This window comes from Herpailurus yagouaroundi, unplaced genomic scaffold (genome assembly GCF_014898765.1).
Source record: "Herpailurus yagouaroundi ecotype Mexico unplaced genomic scaffold, PumYag 251, whole genome shotgun sequence".
Taxonomy (NCBI): domain Eukaryota; kingdom Metazoa; phylum Chordata; class Mammalia; order Carnivora; family Felidae; genus Herpailurus; species Herpailurus yagouaroundi.
Genome location: NW_024412468.1, coordinates 3,792,199 through 3,813,044, shown reverse-complemented (window position 1 = coordinate 3,813,044; position 20,846 = coordinate 3,792,199). Strand labels below are relative to the sequence as shown.

General features: G+C 39.7%; 1 protein-coding gene and 1 non-coding gene across 17 annotated transcripts in view; one reads left to right on the top strand and one right to left on the bottom strand.

Moving 5' to 3' along the window:
* Positions 1–20,846, bottom strand: part of GRIA4 (glutamate ionotropic receptor AMPA type subunit 4) — a 474,792-nt gene that overhangs the window by 229,801 nt on the left and 224,145 nt on the right. For 15 of the 16 annotated variants that reach the window (XR_005786293.1, XM_040460826.1, XM_040460822.1 and 12 more), the window contains one exon: positions 15,143–15,382. Coding sequence is in view for 15 of the 16 variants with exons in the window: in XM_040460826.1 (XP_040316760.1) it covers positions 15,143–15,382 (240 nt within the window). In the remaining variant the exon portion in view is untranslated. Of the gene's footprint in view, positions 1–15,142; positions 15,383–15,800; positions 16,042–20,846 lie in introns of those variants that run through there. The other variant, XM_040460823.1, reaches the window with a different exon arrangement.
* On the top strand, positions 8,859–8,965 carry LOC121020809 (U6 spliceosomal RNA). The gene has a single exon (XR_005786296.1). It is a non-coding gene; the product is annotated as a U6 spliceosomal RNA (small nuclear RNA).

Below are 20,846 nucleotides of genomic sequence, written 5' to 3'. Positions count from 1 at the left end.
GGGAGAGAGAGACAAATAGAGAGAGAGAGAGAGAGAGAAAGAGAGAGAGAGGGAGGGAGGGAGAAGGAACAAGTGGGGGAGGGGCAGAGAGAGAGGGAGAGAGAGAATCTTAGATTATCTTGAGGCAATATGTTTAGTCAGAGGTCATAAAGAAAGATCTTCCCCCAGATCTTCAGTTAAGCAGTTTTTTTGTTTTTTAAATGGCTAAGTTGTCAGAAAATAACAAGTCATTTGCAGACTTACGGCTTGAGAAAGGTGAGGATTGCTGAAAAGATGCAGCCAGTCCAAAAGCTTTACAGTTTCTCTGTCTGAGATAAGAAAACTGCTAAAACATGATAGCCGCATTACATCAATCTAAGGATCCTCCAGGAACATGCTCCTCCTGTTAGTCCTCAGACGTGGCTAAATAACTCAGCTGGCAGGCTGAGTACATGCTCAGGGGTCTATCATGATACAATTTTCTATACGAGTTTAGTATTTCAAAAGAAGCATTAATATAGTGACCATGGGGGGAAAACAGAGCTCTGTTGGACTTCCATACAACTGTTTATAATTTGTGTGTTTGATTTTTATTTTATTTTTTTTAATTTATATCCAAGTTAGTTAGCATATAGTGCAACAACGAATTCAGGGGTAGATTCCTTAATGCCCCTTACCCATTTAGCACTTCACCCCTCCCAAAACCCCTCCAGTAACTCTCTCTTTGTTCTCCATATTCACGAGTCTCTTATGTTTTGTCCCCCTCCCTGTTTTTATATTAGTTTTGCTTCTCTTCCCTTATGTTCACCTGTTTTGTCTCTTAAAGTCCTCATATGAGTGAAGTCATACGATATTTGTCTTTCTCTGAGTTATTTTATTTAGCATAATACCCTCCAGTTCCATCCACATAGTTGCAAATGGCAAGATTTCATTCTTTCTGACTGGTGAGTAATACTCAATTGTATATATTTATACCACATCTTCTGCAAGTGTCCCTTCAAAAGAGCACATCTGTATCCCTTGGATAAATACCTAGTAGTGCAATTGGTGGGTTGTAGGGTAGTTCTATTTTTAATTTTTTGAGGAACCTTCATACTGTTTTCCAGAGTGGCTGCACCAACTTGCATTCCCACCAACAATGCAAAAGAGATCCTCTTTCTCTGCATTCTTGTCAACATCCATTGTTGCCTGAGTTGTTAATATTAGCCATTCCGACAGGTGTGAGGGGGTATCTCGCTGTGGTTTTGGTTTGTATTTCCCTGGTGATGAGTGATGTGGAGCATTTTTTCATGTGTCAGTTGGCCATCTGGATGACATGTCTTTTGCCATGTCTTTTGTCCATTTCTTCACTGGATTATTTGTTTTTTGGGTGTTTAGTTTGATAAGTTCTTTACAGATTTTGGATACTAACCCTTTATCTGATATGTCATTTGCAAACATCTCCCATTTCATCAGCTGTCTTTTAGTTTTGCTGACTGTTTCCTTCACCATGCAAAAGCTTTTTATTTTGGTGAGGTTCCAAGAGTTCATTTTTGCTTTTCTTTCCCTTGCGTCTAGAGACATGTTGAGTAAGAAGTCGTTGTGACCAAGGTCAAAGAGGTTTTTGCTTGCTTTCTCCTCGAGGATTCTGATCATTTCCTGTCTTACATTTAGGTTTTTCATCCATTTTGAGTTTATTTTTGTGTATGGTGTAAGAAAGTGGTCCAGGTTCATTTTTCTGCATGTCACTGTCCAGTTTTCCCACCACTACTTGCTGAAGAGACTGCCATTCCTATTTTGTCAAAGATTAGTTGGCCATACGTCTGTGGGTCCATGTTCCAGTGATGTGAGTGTCTGTTTTTGTGCCAGTACCATACTGTCTTGATGATTACAGCTTTGTAATACAGTTCAAAATCCAGGATTGTGATGCCTCCTGCTTTGGTTTTCTGTTTCAAGATTGCTTTGGCTACTCAGGGTCTTTTCTGGTTGCATACAAATTGTAGGGGTGTTTGTTCTAGTTCTGTGAAGAATGTTAGTGTTATTTTGATAGGGATTTCATTGACTATGTAGATTGTTTTGGGTACTATTGACATTTTAACAATATTTGTTCTTCCCATCCAGGAGCATGGAATCTTTTTCCAATTTTTGTGTCTTCTTCAATTTATTTCATAAGCCCCTATAGTTTTCAGTGGGTAGATTGTTCACCTCTTTGGTTAGATTTACTCCTAGGTATTTTATGGTTTTCGGTGCAATTGTAAATGGGATCACTTCCTTGATTTCTCTTTCTGTTTCTTCATTGTTGGTGTACAGGAACTGATTTCTGTGCACTGATTTTATATCCTGAAACTTTGCTGAATTTAAGAATCAGTTCTAGCAGTTTTTTGGTGGGATCTTTTGGGTTTTCCATATACAGTATCATGTCATCTGCGAAGAGTGTAAGTTTGACCTCCTCCTGGCCGATGTGGATGCCTTTTATTTCTATGTGTTGTCTGATTGCTGAGGCTAAGACTTCCAATACTGTGTTGAATAACAGTGGAGAGAGTGGACATCCCTGTCTTGTTCCTGACCTTAGGGAGAAGGCTCTCAGTTTTTCCCCATTGAGGATGATATTAGCGTTGGGTCATTCATATATGGCTTTTATGATCTCGAGGTATGGCCCTTCTATCCCTCCTTTCTTGAGGGTTTTTATCAAGAAAGGATGCTGTATTTTGTCAAATGCTTTCTCTGCATCTATTGAGAGGATCGTGTGGTTCTTGTCCTTTCTTTTATTGATGTGATGAATCACATTGATTGTTTTGCAGATATTGAACCAGCCCTGCATCCCAGTTATAAATCCCACTTGGTCATGGTGAATAATGTTTTTAACATATTGTTGGATCTGGTTGGCTAATATCTTCTTGAGGATTTTTGCATCCATATTCATCAGGGAAATTGGTCTGTAGTTCTTTTTAGTGGAGTCTTTGTCTGGTTTTGGAATCAAGGTAATGTTGGCTTCATAGAAAGAGTTTGGAAGTTTTCCTTCCATTTCTATTTTTTGGGACAGCTTCAAGAGAATAGGTGTTAACTCTTCCTTAAATGTTTGGTAGAATTCCCCTGCAAAGCCATCTGGCCCTGGACTCTTGTTTTTTGGGACATTTTTGATTACTAATTCGATTTCTTTACTGATTATGGGTCTGTACAAATTTTCTATTTCTTCCTGTTTCAGTTTTGGTAGTGTATATGTTTCTAGCAATTTGTCCATTTCTTCCAGACTGCCCATTTTATTGGCATATAATTGCTCATAATATTCTCTTATTATTGGTTATACTTCTGCTGTGTCAGTGTGATCTCTTCTCTTGCCTTATTGATTTAATTTATTTGGGTACTTTCCTTTTGATTAAACTGGCTAATGGTTTATCAATTTTGTTAATTCTTTCAAAGAACCAGCTTCTGGTTTCACTGATCTGTTCTACTGTTTTTCGTTGTTGTTGTTGTTGTTGTTTTTTCTCAATAGCATTAATTTCTGCTCTAATTTTCATTAGTTTCTATCTTCTGCTGGTTTTGGGTTTTATTTGCTGCTCTTTTTCCAGCTCTTTAAGGTGTAAGTTTAGGATGTGTATCTGAGACCCTTTTTCCTTCTTTAGGAAGGCCTGGATGCTATACACTTCCCTCTTATGACCACCTTTGCTGGGTCCCAGAGGTTTTTGGCTGTGGTGTTATCAGTTTCATTGGCTTCCATGTACTTTTTAATTTCTTCTTTAACTTGTTGGTTAGTCCATTCATTCTTTAGTAGGATGTTCTTCAGTCTCCAAGTATTTGTTACCTTTCCAAGTTATTTGTGGTTAATTTCAAGTTTCATAGCATTGTGGTCTGAAAATACGCAAAGTATGGTCTCGATCTTTTTGTACTTGCTGAGGGCTGATTTGTGTCCCAGTATGTGGTCTATTCTGGAGAACATTACATGTACACTGGAGAAGAATGTATATTCTGCTGCTTTAGGATGAAATGTTCTGAAAATATCTGTTAAGTCCATTTGGTCCAGTGTGTCATTCAAAGCCATTGTTTCCTTGTTGATTTTCTGTTTAGATGATCTGTCCATTGTTGTAAGTGGGGTGTTGAAGTCTCCTACTATTATTGTATTATTATCAATGAGTTTCTTTATGTTTGGGATTAATCAATTTATATATTTGGGTGCTTTCACATTTGGAGCATAAATGTTTACAACTGTTTACATAAATGTTTACAACTGTTATGTCTTCTTGATGGATAGACTCCTTAATTATGATATGCCTTTCACCATCTCTTGTAATAGTCTTTTCACCATCTCTTGTAAAAGTCTAGATTGTCTGATATACGTATGGCTACTCCAGTCTTCTTTTGTCAACCATCAGCATGGTAGATGGTTCTCCATCACCTTACATTCAATCTGAAGGTGTCTTTAGGTCTAAAGTGGGTCCCTTGTAAACAGCATATAGATGGATCCTGTTTTCTTATCCATTCTGTTACCCTGTATCTTTCGATTGGAGCATTTAGTTCACTGGCATTCAGAGTGAGTACTGAAAGATATGAGTTTATTGCCATTATGTTGCTTGTAGAGCTGGGAGTTTCTGGTGGTGTTCTCCGGTCCTTTCTAGTCTTTGTTGCTTTTGGTATTTATTTATTTATTTATTTATTTATTTATTTAGTCTTTTCTCCCCTCAGAGAGTCCCCCTTAAAATTTCTTGCAGGGATGGTTTATTGGTCATGAACTCTTTTAATTTTTGTTTGTCTGGGCTACTTCTAATCTCTCCTTCTATTTTGAATGACAGTCTTGCTGTACAAAGAATTTGTGGCTGCATATTTTTCTGATATAGCACATTGAATATATCCTGCCATTCCTTTCTGGACTGCCAAGTTTCTGTGGACAGGTCTGCTGCAAACCTGATCTGTCCTCCCTTGTAAATTAAAGACTTTTTACCCTTGCTGCTTTCAGGATTATTTCCTTGCTTGAGTATTTTGTGAATTTGACTATGATATGCCTCGATGATGGTCAGTTTTTGTTGAATCTAATGGGAGTCTTCTGTGGTTCCTGGATTTTGACGTCTGTCTTTCCTCAGGCTAGGAAAGTTTTCCTCTATGATTTGCTCACACAACTCTTCTACTCCTTTTTCTCTCTCTTCATCTTCTGAGACCCCTATGATTCTGATGTTGTTCCTTTTTAATGAGTCACTGGTTTCTCTAAATCTTAAATCATGCTCTTTGGCCTTAGTCTCCCTCTTTTTTTCTGCTTCATTATTCCTCAAAAGTTTGTCTCTATGTCGCTGATTTGCTGCTCTGCCTCATCCATCCTTGCTGCCATGGCATGCATTATAGATTGCAGCTCAGTTATAGCATTTTTTATTTCATCCTGACTAGCTTTTACTTCTTTTATCTCCACAGATAGGGATTCTAATCTATTTTTGACTCCAGCTAATATTCTTATTATCGTGATTCTAAATTGTGGTTCAGACATCCTACTTGTGTCTGTTTTGGTTAAGTCTCTGGCTGTCGTTTCTTCCCGCTTTTTCTTTTGGGGTGAATTCCTGCTGAGTTCTGTGGTTCAGGTTGTGCAGATTGTTGTGCTAATCCTCAAATCAATTTTCTAGGTGTGCAGGATGGTTTAATGTTGATCTGGCTGTATTTCATAGATGCAAGACACAAAAAAACTTCCATGCTGTTCCACCAACTTGGCTCCTCCTGTATTTTGTGTGTTTGAACAGTGCATGCCAATGGGGCCAATGCAATGACCTTTCTAGGGTGCAGGGGCTCCAACGGTCCTACCCAGATCTTGCTCTTCTCTTCACACTGAGCACCAACAATGGGAAGCAAACGTGAATGGAGGACCATGTTGACAGGTGGTTTGTCAGTCAGTCAACAATGCATCTGTCTAGTGCCTTCTACATGACAACCAAACAGACCCGGCATAAATGTTGGTGGAAGGCTGCATATTTACTTTCCCTGCCAGTCCACTTGGGTCTCTTTCAAATGAATGAGTGGAAGGCTCCTGGCACAAGAGCAAGTGTAGGCTCTGTGTGTCTCCAGAATATGTCCAATCTGTCCACACACTGCTTATGGTCCTGCTCCTCACTCCGGCCCCTTCTCTGCCTACGCTTGTTGTACCTTTATGGCATTGTTCTTCGAGAACCCTCTTGTTTGGCAGTGTGGTTCTGGTTCATCATACTTGTGGGATTTGAGCGCAAGCATGGCACTTCCAGCACCCCTCATTGTAGCTTTATGGCACTGTTCTTCGAGAACCCCATTGTCTGGCAGTATGGTTCTGGGTCATCATCCTTGTGGGATTTTAGCACAAGGATGGCACTTCCAGCACTTGCCCTCAACTCCTTCATTCTGTAACCAGGGAAGGTGGGAGGGGACAGACATACACGTGCCTCCCTTTGCCTCCTCTCCCCAGGGAAAAGGGATGGCACATGTAACCCTCTTTATGAAAATACCCACCAGGGTTCCTTCACCCCATGCATGTGCCCCTCCATCCACTATGCCCCCCTCCTAACCTGCAGAGGTGCCAGCCTGTGGAATCGGGTTAATGAGGGCCGAAGACAGACACTGCAGTGCCACCAAAGGAGATGCTGTAGAGGGAGCAGGGGCTGCCTTGCCATCTTATGATTACTTTTTCTCCCTCAATTACAAGTTAGAATCGCCATAGGAAGCTCCATTGTTATGTTTACACATGTTTTTTTTCTTTGCTTTCCCACTGGCCCGGCTCCAGCAGGAAGGCAGTGATACATGCTTGAAACACAGAGTGAAGTGTGTTCTCCTCCTGACAGAATGGGCTAGCCTCACACTTGGCAGCTGGTAACAAGTAAATATTTGGCATCATCAGCCTGATGAAAAATGTAATAAATATCAGTAAGCAAACATATTTAAGTGAGCTATAAAAAAGCCTAAATCCTAGTGAGTTAATTATAAACAAAGATAAATGCCTGAGGTTCGCCATGGGAAGTTTATAAAAAGGGAACTCCTCTTCATCCCAGTGAGGGTTTTTACAGTTAAAGGTGTTTTCCCTGAGGATTAGGAAATACACTGAAATGAGGCTGAATGTACCAAGCACTAAAGATAAATTTTCATCCCTTCTTGGATAACACCAGGTTAGTGTCTGAAAGATTCTTACTTCTCCTGAATTTATACATCAAAGATCTCTGTTTTGCTAATGTGTTTCTAATTTTGTTTTTAATAAGAAAATTGCATTGTAAGTGGCACAATTCATGGGAGATGTGTGCTGGCGTCACATGAACCTGCGCAGTAACTGGAAACTGGGAGGCGGGAACTCGTAAGCAGCCCTACACACTCAGCACTCCTCTGAGCAGCTCCGAGGCCAGGTGACAGGTGCGCAGTCATCCCTGAAAATGTTCCCCATCTCACACCTCTCAGAAAGGAATTTCAAGGAAGAAGCAGAGCCAGTGATATTATTTTGGTGTGAACTGAAGTCATTACACCATATTCCTTGCACTTTTCTGCTCTGTTATCCCCCTACATTACCTATGGGCGTGAGTTTACCACAAGCCCATGCTGGTAATGAGTGATAGAGGACTGAGGTTCCCAGGTCCATGGAACCATGTTCCCTAAACACTCTATGTTGTGATGCAGGAAGGAGGGAAAGAGCAAAAGAATAGGGCAATGTGAGAAGAAATAGAGAAGTGGAGCTGAGAACCCGAAGGGAAGGCAGGCGAGCTCTCTGGAGCCATTTATTCAATAGGCTTATCTACTGGAAAGTTAAGAGAGGTATTGTGGAAAGGTATCTCATGCCTCTTAATTTGTTCCTATTTCTGTGATTTAGATCTCGACTCTTTTCGCAAAAGGATTTGAGGCAATTTAAAAATTAAAGGCACGTATGCGGCAAAACCCAAAAAGTAGAAATAAAATAGCAAGATCTCTGCCCTCCCCACCCAAGCTCCCCTCTCCACCCCCTTCCCTCCTTGCTCTGGCTTCAGCGCAGGGGAGCAGCACACATACATTATGCCACCCACAACGTTGTTTCCTAGGTTTTTCAAAATATGTTATGCTACGTGTAGAATATAGTTTTGTTAAAAAAAAAAAAAAAAAAAAAACAGGCCAAAGGAAATAAGCCAAACCAACCCAAATTAAAGTTTCCTACTCTATGTCTTGCCAAATCCATGTCTCCTAGGGACAATTTACATAATGTTATAATAATAATTCATATATTGAACACAAGATATTCAGCAACCCCTGAAATAACGCCGTGAACCTGGAAACAGCCAATGCGATAAAACGTTGAACACGAAGCGTTAAAGAGAAGTATGAAATAAAACAAGAATAGCGCCAGCCACTGCTTACTCTGGCCTCCAGAATGGGTGCGTGAAAAACAATGACAGTGATCCCTACAAGTTGTAAATGTTAGGGGCACCTGGGTGGCTCAGTCATTTAAGCATCCAATGCTTGATTTCGGCTCAGGTCATGATCACACAGTTTGTGAGATCGAGCCCACATCAAGTCTCAGATGATAGCGTGGAGCCTGCTTGGGATTCTCTCTCTCCCTCTCTCTCAAAATAAATAAATAAATGAACATTAAAAAAAAAGAATTTTTAAATATTAGGTTTATATCTCTTCATCTCTCCCTTGATCATAAATTCATCTTGTGACCCATGGTGTTGGGAATGGCCATAGATGCATCATAAATATGTACAATTCTGTGCAATACACAGAAGTAAAAAATATTTTCCTTTGAAAACATCTATTTCAAGTGAGAAAATAATGACTTCTTATATTATTTAAATTAACATCCCTTTTTCGCTCAAGGAAAAATGACATGTTGTTAAGTAGATTTGACAAAAATTCAAGGTTTTATAATGCCAAAAATATGGATTATTTTAAAGTGTTTTAAATATTTAGCTTGATTATATCTAAATCAAGAATGTTCTTTTTCAGTGCTCACTTCAGCAGCACATATACTAAAACTGGAACGATACAGAGAAGACTGGCCTGGACCTTGTGCAGGGATGATACACAAATTCATGAAGCGTTCCATGTTTTTTGCAAACTGGTGCAGCCACTCGGCAAAACAGTGTGGAGGTTCCTGGAAAAACTAAAAATAGAACTACCCTATGACCTAGCAATAGCATTGCTGGGAATTTATCCAAGGGATACTGGAATGCTGATGCACAAGGGTACATGTACCCCAATGTTTATAGCAGCACTTTCAACAATAGCCAAATTGTGGAAAGAGCCTAAATGTCCATCAACTGATGAACGGATAAAGAAGATGAGGTTTATATATACAATGGAATATTACTTGGCAATGAGGAAGAATGAAATCCTGCCATTTTAGCAACGTGGATGGAACTGGAGGGTATTATGCTAGGTGAAATAAGTCAGTCAGAGAAGGACAGATATCACATTTCCACTCATATGTGGAACTTGAGAAACTGAGCAGAAGATCATGGGGAAGGGAATGGGAAAAAATAGTTACGGAGAGGCAGGGAGGCAAACCATAAGAAACTCTTAAATACTGAGAACAAACTGAGGGTTAATGGGGGATGGGGGGAGGGGAAAATGGATGATGGGTACAGAGGAGGGCACTTGCTGGGATGAGCACTGGGTGTTATATGTAAGTGATGAACCACGGGAATCTACCCCAAAACCAAGAGCACACTGTACACACTACATTTTAGCCAATTTGACAATAAATTATATTAAAAAAAAAAAAAGGATGTTCCTTTTCAGGCTGCTCCATACTTTTTCATGATAAGAAAAAATTTAATTCAAGGACCATCTCTATAGGAGAATTTTTCATTTTGACTAATATAGGAATTATTTGATACATTAAAATACGGTATCATTAAAAAACAAAACAAAACAATTGAGGCACCTGGGTGGCTCAGTCGATTAAGTGTTCAGCATTGGCTCTGTCATGATCTCTTGACTCATGAATTTGAGTCCCGTGTTGGGCTCTCAGCTGTCAGCATGGAGCCTGCTTGGGATTCTCTCTCTCTCTCTCTCTCTCTCTCTCTGTCCCTCCCTGCTCATGTTCTCTCTCTCTCTCTCAAAAATAAACAAAGATTTTAAAAAAACACATGGTATCATTAATAAAATTTGAATTACATGATTAGTTATGAGAGCATCAAAATTATTTGATACCTATTGTCAAGGACTTTGATTAAGTCATTCATGCACTTCATGTTTATGGCATACTTATTAGGGGTTACTATGCTACACAGAAAAGATATAAATGCAGCAAGATATAATAATTACTGCTGAAAGATGTATTTCTGGGGGAAGGAAAGATATATAAATATACACACAGTGTAATGTGAAAATTACTATAAAAAGGATTCTGCACAGGGTGTTCTCTAAGTTCTTTTCCTACATGAATTGAGAAAAGATTTGGACATCTCGCTCAAACTAAAATATGTTGTTCCAAATGAGCTCATTGTTTAGATACACTGTGTTGTCCCATATGGTAGGTAGCCATTAGGCAAATGTGACTACTTAAGGTAACTAATTAAAATTTAATATTCAGATCTTCAGGTTCATAAGCAACATTTCAAACATATTCAATAGCCTTAAATTTATCAACTCAAAAATCTTACCAAAGTTTTATTCCAAATGTAAAAACATCACACTGTGTCTCAAAGGCAAGCTCTTGGCTATCAAACAGAATCTTGTGTGCCATTTCCTAATGAAGCTATAGCAAGTGAGTTAACTTCATCCTAGTACAGTCTTGCTCATCACTGCATTCTTTTTAAAAAAAACTTTTTAAAATTTAAAATTAAAATTTTTTTTAAGTTAAAAAAAGTTTTTTTTTTTTTTAAAAAAAAGCAAGGGAGAAAGCAAGGGAGGGGAACAAAGAGAGGGAGACAGAGAATCGGAAGGAAGCAGGCTCCACACCATCAGTGAAAAGCCAGACATGGGACTCGAACCCGTGATCTGAGATCATGACCTGAGCTAAAGCTGGACATTTAACCGACTGAGCCACCCAGGCACCCCCGTCACTGCATTCTAAATACGTATCAAAGTGTCCGATACAGACAAGGTGAACAATACATTTTTATTGAATGGTAAGTGCATAAACTGAATGAATAAATGGACGAACACTCTCTTCTTCTTTGAGAGGCCGTCAAGTGAAAAGAAGCCGGGAGCGACCTGATAAACAGGATGCTTATGTGACCTACCATCTTTCTTTTTCTGCCCACCGTTTCTAGGGAAGGAATTTGGAATATAATACATATTTATTTATATACAATACCATCTGGAATATAAAGAAACCTTAAAGATAACATGAATGGACCTTAAAGACAATGCAGTTCAACTTTCCTCCTTCTCTGTCTCTATTTCTCCCTGACATATGTGGAGAAACTTACAGGTAGGTTCACACAGTTCACCAAGAGCAGAGCAGAACTTGAAGAGAAGTCTTACATCAGAGGGAAGAAAATATCATTCCTTTGACGACAATTCAGCATAAAAACATTACCTTAAGTTATGACAGAGTGAAGCTCTTGTATTTTATAAGATCAGTGTATCACTACGGGGATTAAGATTTCAGAAATAACTAAGTGGATCAATGAGATAACATATCCCAAAATAATGATTTGTGACGCATCAGACAGCCATGTTCCACTCAAGATTGTGGAGACATTCAGGGTCACATTAAGGCAGTTATTTGTAACAGGAAAAATGTTGAAATAAACAGTTAAGGATAACTGAAGATCAGAGAAAAGTACTAAAATGTACTAAACCATCTTATTTCTTGACAGGTGGTTTTGTACATTATAAAAAAAATTCTTATCTTTAAAGTGGATGTGTGCTCTCTTTTTCTGCATGATGTGAAAATACTGATGACTCTTAGCCAACTATGTTTATGAGAGAAATTAATTAAGCTCACAACTGAAGTTCATACCTCGGTTGGTGATAGTGATACATAATTTTAAGCCCACTATCTAAGAAGAAATAAATTGATCTTGTGATCCTAAACTTATAAAATGAGCACAACAATTTCAAAGGGAGAAAAAATTATTACTGTCTTTTGCAAGTACTTAATTGAAACCAAGAATATCGGGAAGCACGGTCCTGTCATGATAGAGTGAACCATCTCAACACCACGACACGGCCACAAATTTCCATTTATAAAATAAGTAAATCACAGAGATGAAAAGTACAGCATAGGGAATAGAGTCGATACTGTAATAACACTGTATGGTGACAGATGGTGACCACACTTATTGTGGTGAACACTGAGTAATGCACAGAAGTGTTGAGTCACTATGTTGTACCCCTGAAACTAATACAACATCGTACGTCAAATATACTTCAGTAAAAAATATAAAGAGCCATCTTCCTGATATGTTATTCTTTCATTCATGCAATTGCCCCTTGGGATAAAGGTGTCTGTTTTGAAGATGGGTTGTATTACTCTACTAGAAGGCAGTGCAAAGGGCTGGCTGTTCATCCTGCAGCAACTACTAGAGAGAATTCAGAAATTTGAGAGTGTGACTTGCACTAGCTGGTTAAAAGCAGGACAGGGAGACAAGGAAAAGCAGGCTTTGTTCAGCAAGCCAATAGGAATGTTAAAGGTAACAAGATGCCATATTAGAAGAAACAGAGCTTGTTCCATGAAGGGTTTAAGCCTTGGGAGGCAGAAACTCAGCCAGGAGAAAGATTCTTTCAAGAACGAAATAGGTCTGCTTATATTAGAGAGATTCCTGGACAGACGGGATGGGACATGGCTCAGGGTTGAAGCATCTGATGTGCTACACAGGGGTGAGGATCCCGGAAAGTACATACTAGTGTGAAAGCAAAGCACCACTTTGAATCCCTGTTTGGTAGGGAGGCTGATGCACGAATGCCTACAACCTTCTTCTTGCCAGAGACTGATGGACCCAGGCACAGAGGGAAAAAGTAAGACACAGGACCCACTGATATTTCTATGAAATCAAGATGTCATAAAATAAGGATCTTGTGCCCAAAGTGACGAATTGAGCTATATCATAAAGAACCACATAAAGAACAGTCTCATCTATATATATCCCAGTATGTATTTCTTTACATCATGAGTCAATTTTTTAACATCTTAAGTCAACTTTATTCCGGTGTAGTTTTTTTTTTTTTTTTTTTGCATTTGACATTCATATGTTACAACTGATGAAGCTATACTGACATATCATTATCACCTAAAGTCCTCGGTTTACATTAGGGTTCACCCTTGGTTTCAGACTTTCTATGTGTTTGGGCAAATGTATAATGACATGTCTACCATTATCATAGGGTCACATCATGATCCAATGCCAGCATCATACTGAGCAACTTCGCTGCCTGACAAATCCTCTGTGATTCACCTGTTCATCCCTCTTTCCCCTTAACCTCTGGCAACCACTAATCTCTTTACTGTCTCCATAGCTTTGCCTTTTCCAGAACGTCATATAGTTGAAATACAGCACGTAGCCTTTTCAGATTGGCTTCTACACTTAGTAGGACTCTGCATTTAAGGTTCCTGCATGTTTTTTAATGTACTGATAGCTCACTGAATAATATTCCATTGTCTGGATGAACCACATTTATTTATTCATCCACCTAATATGAAGGACAATAAAATGAAGGACATTTTGTTGCTTCGGAGTTCTGGTAATTATGAATAAAGGTGCTATAAGTATCTGTGTGCAGGTTTTTGCGGGGACATAAGTTTTCCACTTATAGGTAAATACCAAAGAGCACGAATGCTACATCACAAGGTAAGCACGTATTTAGTTTTATAAAAAACTGCCACCTTGACTTTCAAACGACTGTACCATTTTGCATTCTCACCAACTACGAACAAGAGCCTCTGTTGCTCTGCATGCTCACCAGCATGTGTCACTGTCAGTCATCTGGACCTTGGCCATTCTAATAAGGTAGTAATACCTCATTGTTGTTTTAAGTTGCCTTATGGTTCAATTTTCAGTGTCCTCTTGCTGAAGGATCTTTCCAAAAGTTAGAAATGAACAGAATGATTTCTCTCATCTATCATACATGCTCTAGGATGCTTTGGATTTTTAGATATTGGAAAATGTCATCACAAGACATGGGTAGGCTCCCATATTTCCGAATGAGAATTACGGCAAGTGGCAACCATGCAAAAAATACACTGATGATATTAAGTTTTCTAAACTTGTTACTGAAAGGAATATTTAGCAAGAAAACCAATATAAAATGTACTAGGACCACCAGGGGTGTGACATCTTATAGGATATACCATCTCTGAAAATAGGAAATTATGCTTTGGCCTTTGAAGATAATTACATCCTCAAAAGATTTATTTTGCTTGTTCATTGTTTTATGCTTATTGTTTTACTCATGTCACAGATAGAATTCTATTCAATGATATTCTCAAAACGTTGCCAGTTTGAATTTTTATTCCAACTTCTTGTCATATATACTCTTTAAGGGAAAAATATTGAAGATAAAAAGCCCAAAGGGAGTTCCCTGCTGTTTATTCTGCAATATAATCTGTTGCTGTGATTCCAGACACTAAATAGAAAGAAAAAATAAAAAAAAGAATATGCGAATTTAAGTTATGTCTCACAATGAAAAGTCAAAGTATCTCAAACCTGTATAAAAAATGGATGATTGTCAATAACTTATTCACCTTGTTTCTCCAACACATGGGTTGCACAGTATCAGTTCCTGATCTTCAGAGCCTGATAGGTTATGGTAAAATGTAAGGTTGCCAGGGCCCCAAAGCCTTACCCCAAATCTGTACTGCACTGTCACCACATTTCAATTACTCACTTCAAGTTTCACATGTCAAACCCATGGATATGGTTCAACTACTACTTTCTTTTTCCTTTTTCTTTTTTAAATAAAATTATAGATATAGAGACGCAGACAGAAAAATCAACTTGCTCCCTTAAAGACATTCCAAGACATGAAATCATCTGCACTTGAGGCAAAAGACATTTATTTCCTGATTGTACCTGAAATATCATCACAGAAATGTTCAAAGAAGTATTTATCTTGATTTCAGCTAAGTCACAGAGCATGGTTGGCTCATGAATAACCTGGTGCATCTGATGCTCATTTAATTAGAAGTTTGCAGATAAAATTACTGATAATACCCATTGACCCTTTTCTGATTTTAGCTGTAGTAGAGCTCAAATTATTTCCCTAAGTCACAAAAGTGATACCAGGCCACTTCTGGTTGAAAGGGTTTTACTCATGTGGGCGTGGAATTGCGACTTACCCCTGTCCGTGTCGTACAGGAAGACGAAACAGTTCCATTCATAGTGGTCCAGCAGACTCAGGAGCGCGCCCCGCAAGGACGGTCTGAGCTGCAGCACAAACTGGCTCTCCCCCTCCGTGGGGAAACTCGGTGTGATGAGGGAGATGTGCAAGGCGCTGCAGAACGAGGTCAAGGTGTGTACCGACCTCTTATCGTAGAGTCCGAAAATGGCGAACACTCCTCTAGAATACTGGGAACAGACTGAAAAAGAGAAGGAAAGAAACACACTATTAGCACACTCAAGCTGGTGAGTTGCACATCTACAGTCCATGAACTTAAAAAAAAAAAAAAAAAGTCTGAATCACTTGTATAGTCAGGAACATAAGGAAAGTAAAAGTGGAGTGTGCAATTCATAGTGGAATTAATTATCGGATTGCTGAGTATGTGCTCAGAGCCTTGCACTGGCCTGGTAACAAGGAGCCATAGGTTTTCTCTCTCCAGAAGCCAGTTCAGGGCTGTGTTCCCAGACAGAGACTAGGAAGACCCCGGCCTCCACGAAGACCCCACCAACATAAGTCCCCGCCACTAGGAAAACCCCGGCCGCCAGGAAGACCCCGGCCACTAGGAACACCCGGCTGCTAGGAAAACCCCGGCCTCGCCTGGTCCACCAGATCTGCACCTGTTGGTAAGGCAGCCCGTCCTGAAGGAATACTGGGGGCTGACCCCGAGGCAGAGAGAGAGAGGACTCCATAACAAAGGGACCCCAGCCCCACGCCTGGAGTTGCCCCCGCAGGGGTGGTACTGAGGCTCCGGGTACAGATTTGCCCGCCCTGGGGCGCAGAGAGAAAGCTGTGGTTTAAAGGAGCAACTAGAGGGGCGCCTGGGTGGCTTGGTCGGTTCAGCATCTGACCCGCCCGGCTCAGGTCACGATTTCCGGGTCCCTGGGATCCACCCTCCCATCTGGCTCCGGGCCCGCAGGGCGGACCCTGCTTGGGAATCTCTGTCTCCACTCTCTCTGCTCCTCCCCTGCCCGGGCTCTCTCTGCCCTGTCTCTCTGTTTCTCTCAAAACAAACAACTGAACATCTAAGAAACAAACAAAGGAATAACCAGAACCCAAAGAAACCAGGCCTAGCAGGAAGCCCGGAAGGTGGGGGGGGGGGGTGGAGCGACTAGAGGTCTTCCGGGTCAGAGGTCGGCGAGGGCCCCCGGCGTGCCCTCTGCTCCGGGGAGCTCGCGGCGAGGCCCCAAACTCAGTTCCAGGTGCCATGGAAGCGCGCCGCCTCCGCCTCCGCCTCCGCGAGCTCTGCCACAGATGCCCTCGGGCTCGGAAAACAACCCCGGTGGAAAAGGGCAAGTACAACGTAATAGGTGTGGCCTTGGAGCCCCACAAAAGAGTGCGGAGCCGCTGGAAGTTTCACGGTTCGTGCTCCCCCTCCACCTGGACGGCGCGGAGCCCCAGCCGCCCCGCCCCCCAGGCACCCTCAGGGCACACACCTCCCCCAGCCCACCTCCACCCTGTCCACCCGGGGGCGCCCTCAGTGCCCACAGCCCCGGGGCCACCCCACCTCCAGCCCGTCCACAGGGTAGCCACAAGGCAGAGTGACCTGGGACCCCCAGTCCACCAGCCACTGGGCACAAAGAGTCTACACAAGCGTCGACCATCCACACATCATGCCTTCCAGTTGGAGAAAGGTGGCTGTTCAGCCTCATTCACTGAAACAGATAGGAGGTCAAGCAAAGTGTGGATACAGAGGAATTTGCTCCAAATGAAAAAACAAGACAGAACTCCATAAAAAGAACGAAATGAAATAGAGATAAGCAATCTGAAATGTTACTTTTTTTTTTTTTTTTTTTTTTTTTTTAAATCACAACCTCAGAGTTCTCTTGAACCATGTCTGAAAACAAGTTAAGCTGTCTGGAAAATCACTGTTGGGCGTCCTCAGTACTCAGGGGAATTGTGACCAGCTGTGTAGCTTCTAGGTTGGATGTAAAGCTAACACAGAGCAGTTTCATAACCCAACAGAACCAAGTCCCCCCTGCAGTAGACAGGTGCACAATGTCCCATTCTTTCCCTTCTGTGTTCCCAGTTGTTGCAAGGACAATGAGGCAAATACAAAAAGAGAGAAAACAAAACAAAAACAAAAAACAAAAACTCTTCTCAAGATTCTTGCCCAGCTACATTTTGATCCCTCTTTTGACATGACCAAATTCTAGTCCAAACTTGGATGACTTTTTCTAATTTACCTTTATTTAATTTAATTTTAATTTTATTTTTTAAATGTTTTTCATTATTTTTGAGAGAGAGAGAGAGGAAGACAAAGAATTTGAAGGCAGCTTCCAGGCTCTGAGGTGTCAGCACAGAGCCCAATGCTGGGCTCAAACTCATGGACCATGAAATCATGACCTGAGTAGAAGTCACACACTTAACCAACTGAGCCACCCAGGCACCCCTCTAATTTACCTTTTAAAGGATACAAACTTGCATGAAAAAAAAATACTCCATGTATGCAGTAAAGCAAGACTGTTTGAATTCCAGATTCTTAGAGTTTACCACATAATGGTTTTAAGGTCCATTTCTCCTTGGCTTATATAGCTAGTTTAAGAAGGCTTTAGTTCTATGAAATGTTTGTTTTCTGATTTTGGTTACTACTTTTAATTGCTAAGTTCATTATGAAGCCTTGAATATTGGATAATCTAGAGGTATTTACCTTAGGAGTAGTTCATTGTGATACAAAGAAATTAGATTCTGCTTTGTTGAAGCAGTAATAGGCTCTTGGAAAAAATTAATTACCTTAATAACATTTATATCCATATTCTACAATACCTGGGTTTTAGGAAATTAGGAGGCAAAATTAAATAAGATAAATTAATAAAACCTGGCAGTATTTCTTCTGTTCTTGTTTATTTTGCTTCTGAAATTGGGGATACAGTCTGAGCAATGTAATTATAGCAGAAGAAGTTACCAGTTAAAAGAAAATGGATGTTACTGGTCTTCTTTAGATGAGGTGCTCTAAGAGATATTGTATATATTGTGGAAAAACTAAAGCCTAAGGGACCAGCGTCTATATTCAAATGGATAAGACTAGGATAGACCTGACCTTAAAAAATAGAAGATGTGTGTTACCTAACTAGAACTTCAAGTTGGAAGAAAAAAAATAGAATATACAGGAAAGGCTGCAAACGTTGCAAACCAGTTCAAATCCTAGTGCTCTTGTTAGCCAGGTGACCTTGACTAAGTTATTTAATCTTACTTGCCTCAACTATAAATATATAATATGCCAAAAATTAAATAACATAATATATGTAAAAGTACTATTACATATGGGAGACAACCAATAAGTGGTGAGTTATATAAAGAAATTCCACCAAGGAAGAACATCCAATTCTAATTCTATGCTCACCCATGAACTACCATTTGATCACCTGAGTAGACTGACTAATCTAGAAGGCTTGGTCTGACAGTGTGACTGGCTGCAATTTTCTCGCAATATATAAGACACAAGGTAATGTAACATTTGGGTATCCGGAGTTGTAACTCAATTCATTTATATAACTTAAGAGACTTGATCTGATAAATCAAGTTGCTGGATCAGATGTTAACCTTGTGAATGTTCCACCAAGGCTTTGGATGTATTTACATAAGTGCTATCTATATATTTAGCATACAACCAGGTGGGAGTCGCTTGGCTCCTTTGTAAAGTTTTCATATTGTCCTGTTCTCTTGACTTTTATGCAAATTGAGGGACCACTCTCAGTCTTTCCACAGTAAATAATCTCGCTTAAATAATTTTTATTTTACCCTATTGAAAAAAAATTTGAAGAGCATCAGAACTCAAATCTAAGATACTGGCTTTCAGTTTGGTGTTGAAACTACAAACATGTTAGTTCTTGTTCAAGAAAACATAATAAACAAATCCTGTACTTTAACATACTCATGTATGTAATAAACATTTACATAATCCTTTCTGTTACGGCATTTTAGAACCATACCATTGTCAAGTTTGGGTTTCCAAACTGTTTTTCTAGGAACCTCACAAGTTCTCTAGGAGGACTTGAATAGTTTTGCAGAAACTTTTTTTTTTCTAAATTTCTTTATTTATTTTGAGAGAGAGAAACAGAGTGTTGAGCAGGGGAGGGGCAGAGAGAGAGGTAAAGAGAATCCCAAGCAGGCTCCATACTGTCAGTACAGAGCCCAATGAGGGGCTAGAACCCACAAACTGTAAGATCATGACCTGAGCCAAAATCAAGAGTCAGATGCTCAACCAACTGAGCCACCCAGGTGGCCTGCAGGGAAAGCTTTGATGAGACAGAAAAGGGTAGTACGGTATGCCACTCCCCCCCCCCACCAAAACCCTACAGCACATCTTATTTCATCTATTTCAAATATTGAGCTACTGCCTATATAAACTTTTATATAAGAATAGTATTAAACTACTACTTTAAAAAAAAGGTCAAAACAATGAATATACTCTGTACAAAGTTCCCAACTGTTTTTTTTTTTTTTATTATATTGTTGTCAGTGTAATCATTATGACTTTCCACTACTCTGGTGCTTGCTATATGATTTAGCTTAATTTATTCTACCTGTGACTCAACAAACTCAATATTTTCTGATATTTAATCATCTTGTATCTGCTTTCATTCATTTGCATCATCATAAATATCTACTGTTTCACCGCCATCTGTCATTCTGCTTCTCATAAACTTATTTTGTCACTCACATTTTACTTTCCCTTTGCAAAGGTCCAGTTTTAGTAGGATTCATTTGAATTTTTCTTTTTGGTCTATTTCATTTAGATTATTTGCTTGGCAGGTGAAGATTATTGGGTTTCCTATGTATGTGGATAGATTGTCAGTGAAATGTTCAACATTATTATCTCGATGTGATACCCCACATAGTATTTTATTTGGTCCAACAGACTCAAATTCTGGAATATAATTATTTCTATATTTAGTACTATACTCTAGCTTTGCAAACACTCAAATCGAAATTTGTTTGGTGGTATCTTATGATATCTATTGTTGCTTACCATACAGATAATTATTCAAACAATGGATCTTTTTCTTAAACTATATAAATGCATACACAGATGAATGAGAGTAAAATAAGCTGAGTACCCATGTGTTCAGACATGTATACACAAAAGGGAAACTGAATTTTAACGTTCTTGTGTAACATGGCTGAATATAACACAGAAGAAGTAATGCTTAGTCACCAACAAGATGTGATGACAGTATGCTGATATACTTGGGGATACAAACAGTAATCAGGATAAGACTTTGAAACAATCCAGTTATATTTTTAAGCACATATTATATATTCTGCTTCACTAATGAGATCACTAGGATTGTGTATTATGTGGATAAATTCCTAATATAAACACATCATATTAATCCATTCATCTTTTACCTCATGGTGTCAATTAACCAGATCAGTCTTCTCATCAGGTAGTTACCCCATCCCATTCCAGATGCCCAGCCAAGTCACATGATAATATAATTTGATGATTCATAGCTTCCCATTGCATGTAAATCAAATGACATGGTTTTAGCTCAGTGTTTTGCCAGTTGTGGGACATAGATCCAGGTGCTGTGCTGGATTTTCCGTGACCTCCGCCTCAGGGGTAGGAAGAGTGCAGGCCGGTGCTCATTTCCTTCCTCCCTCCCTCCCTCCCTCCCTTCCTTCCTTCCTTCCTTCCTTCCTTCCTTCCTTCCTTCCTTCCT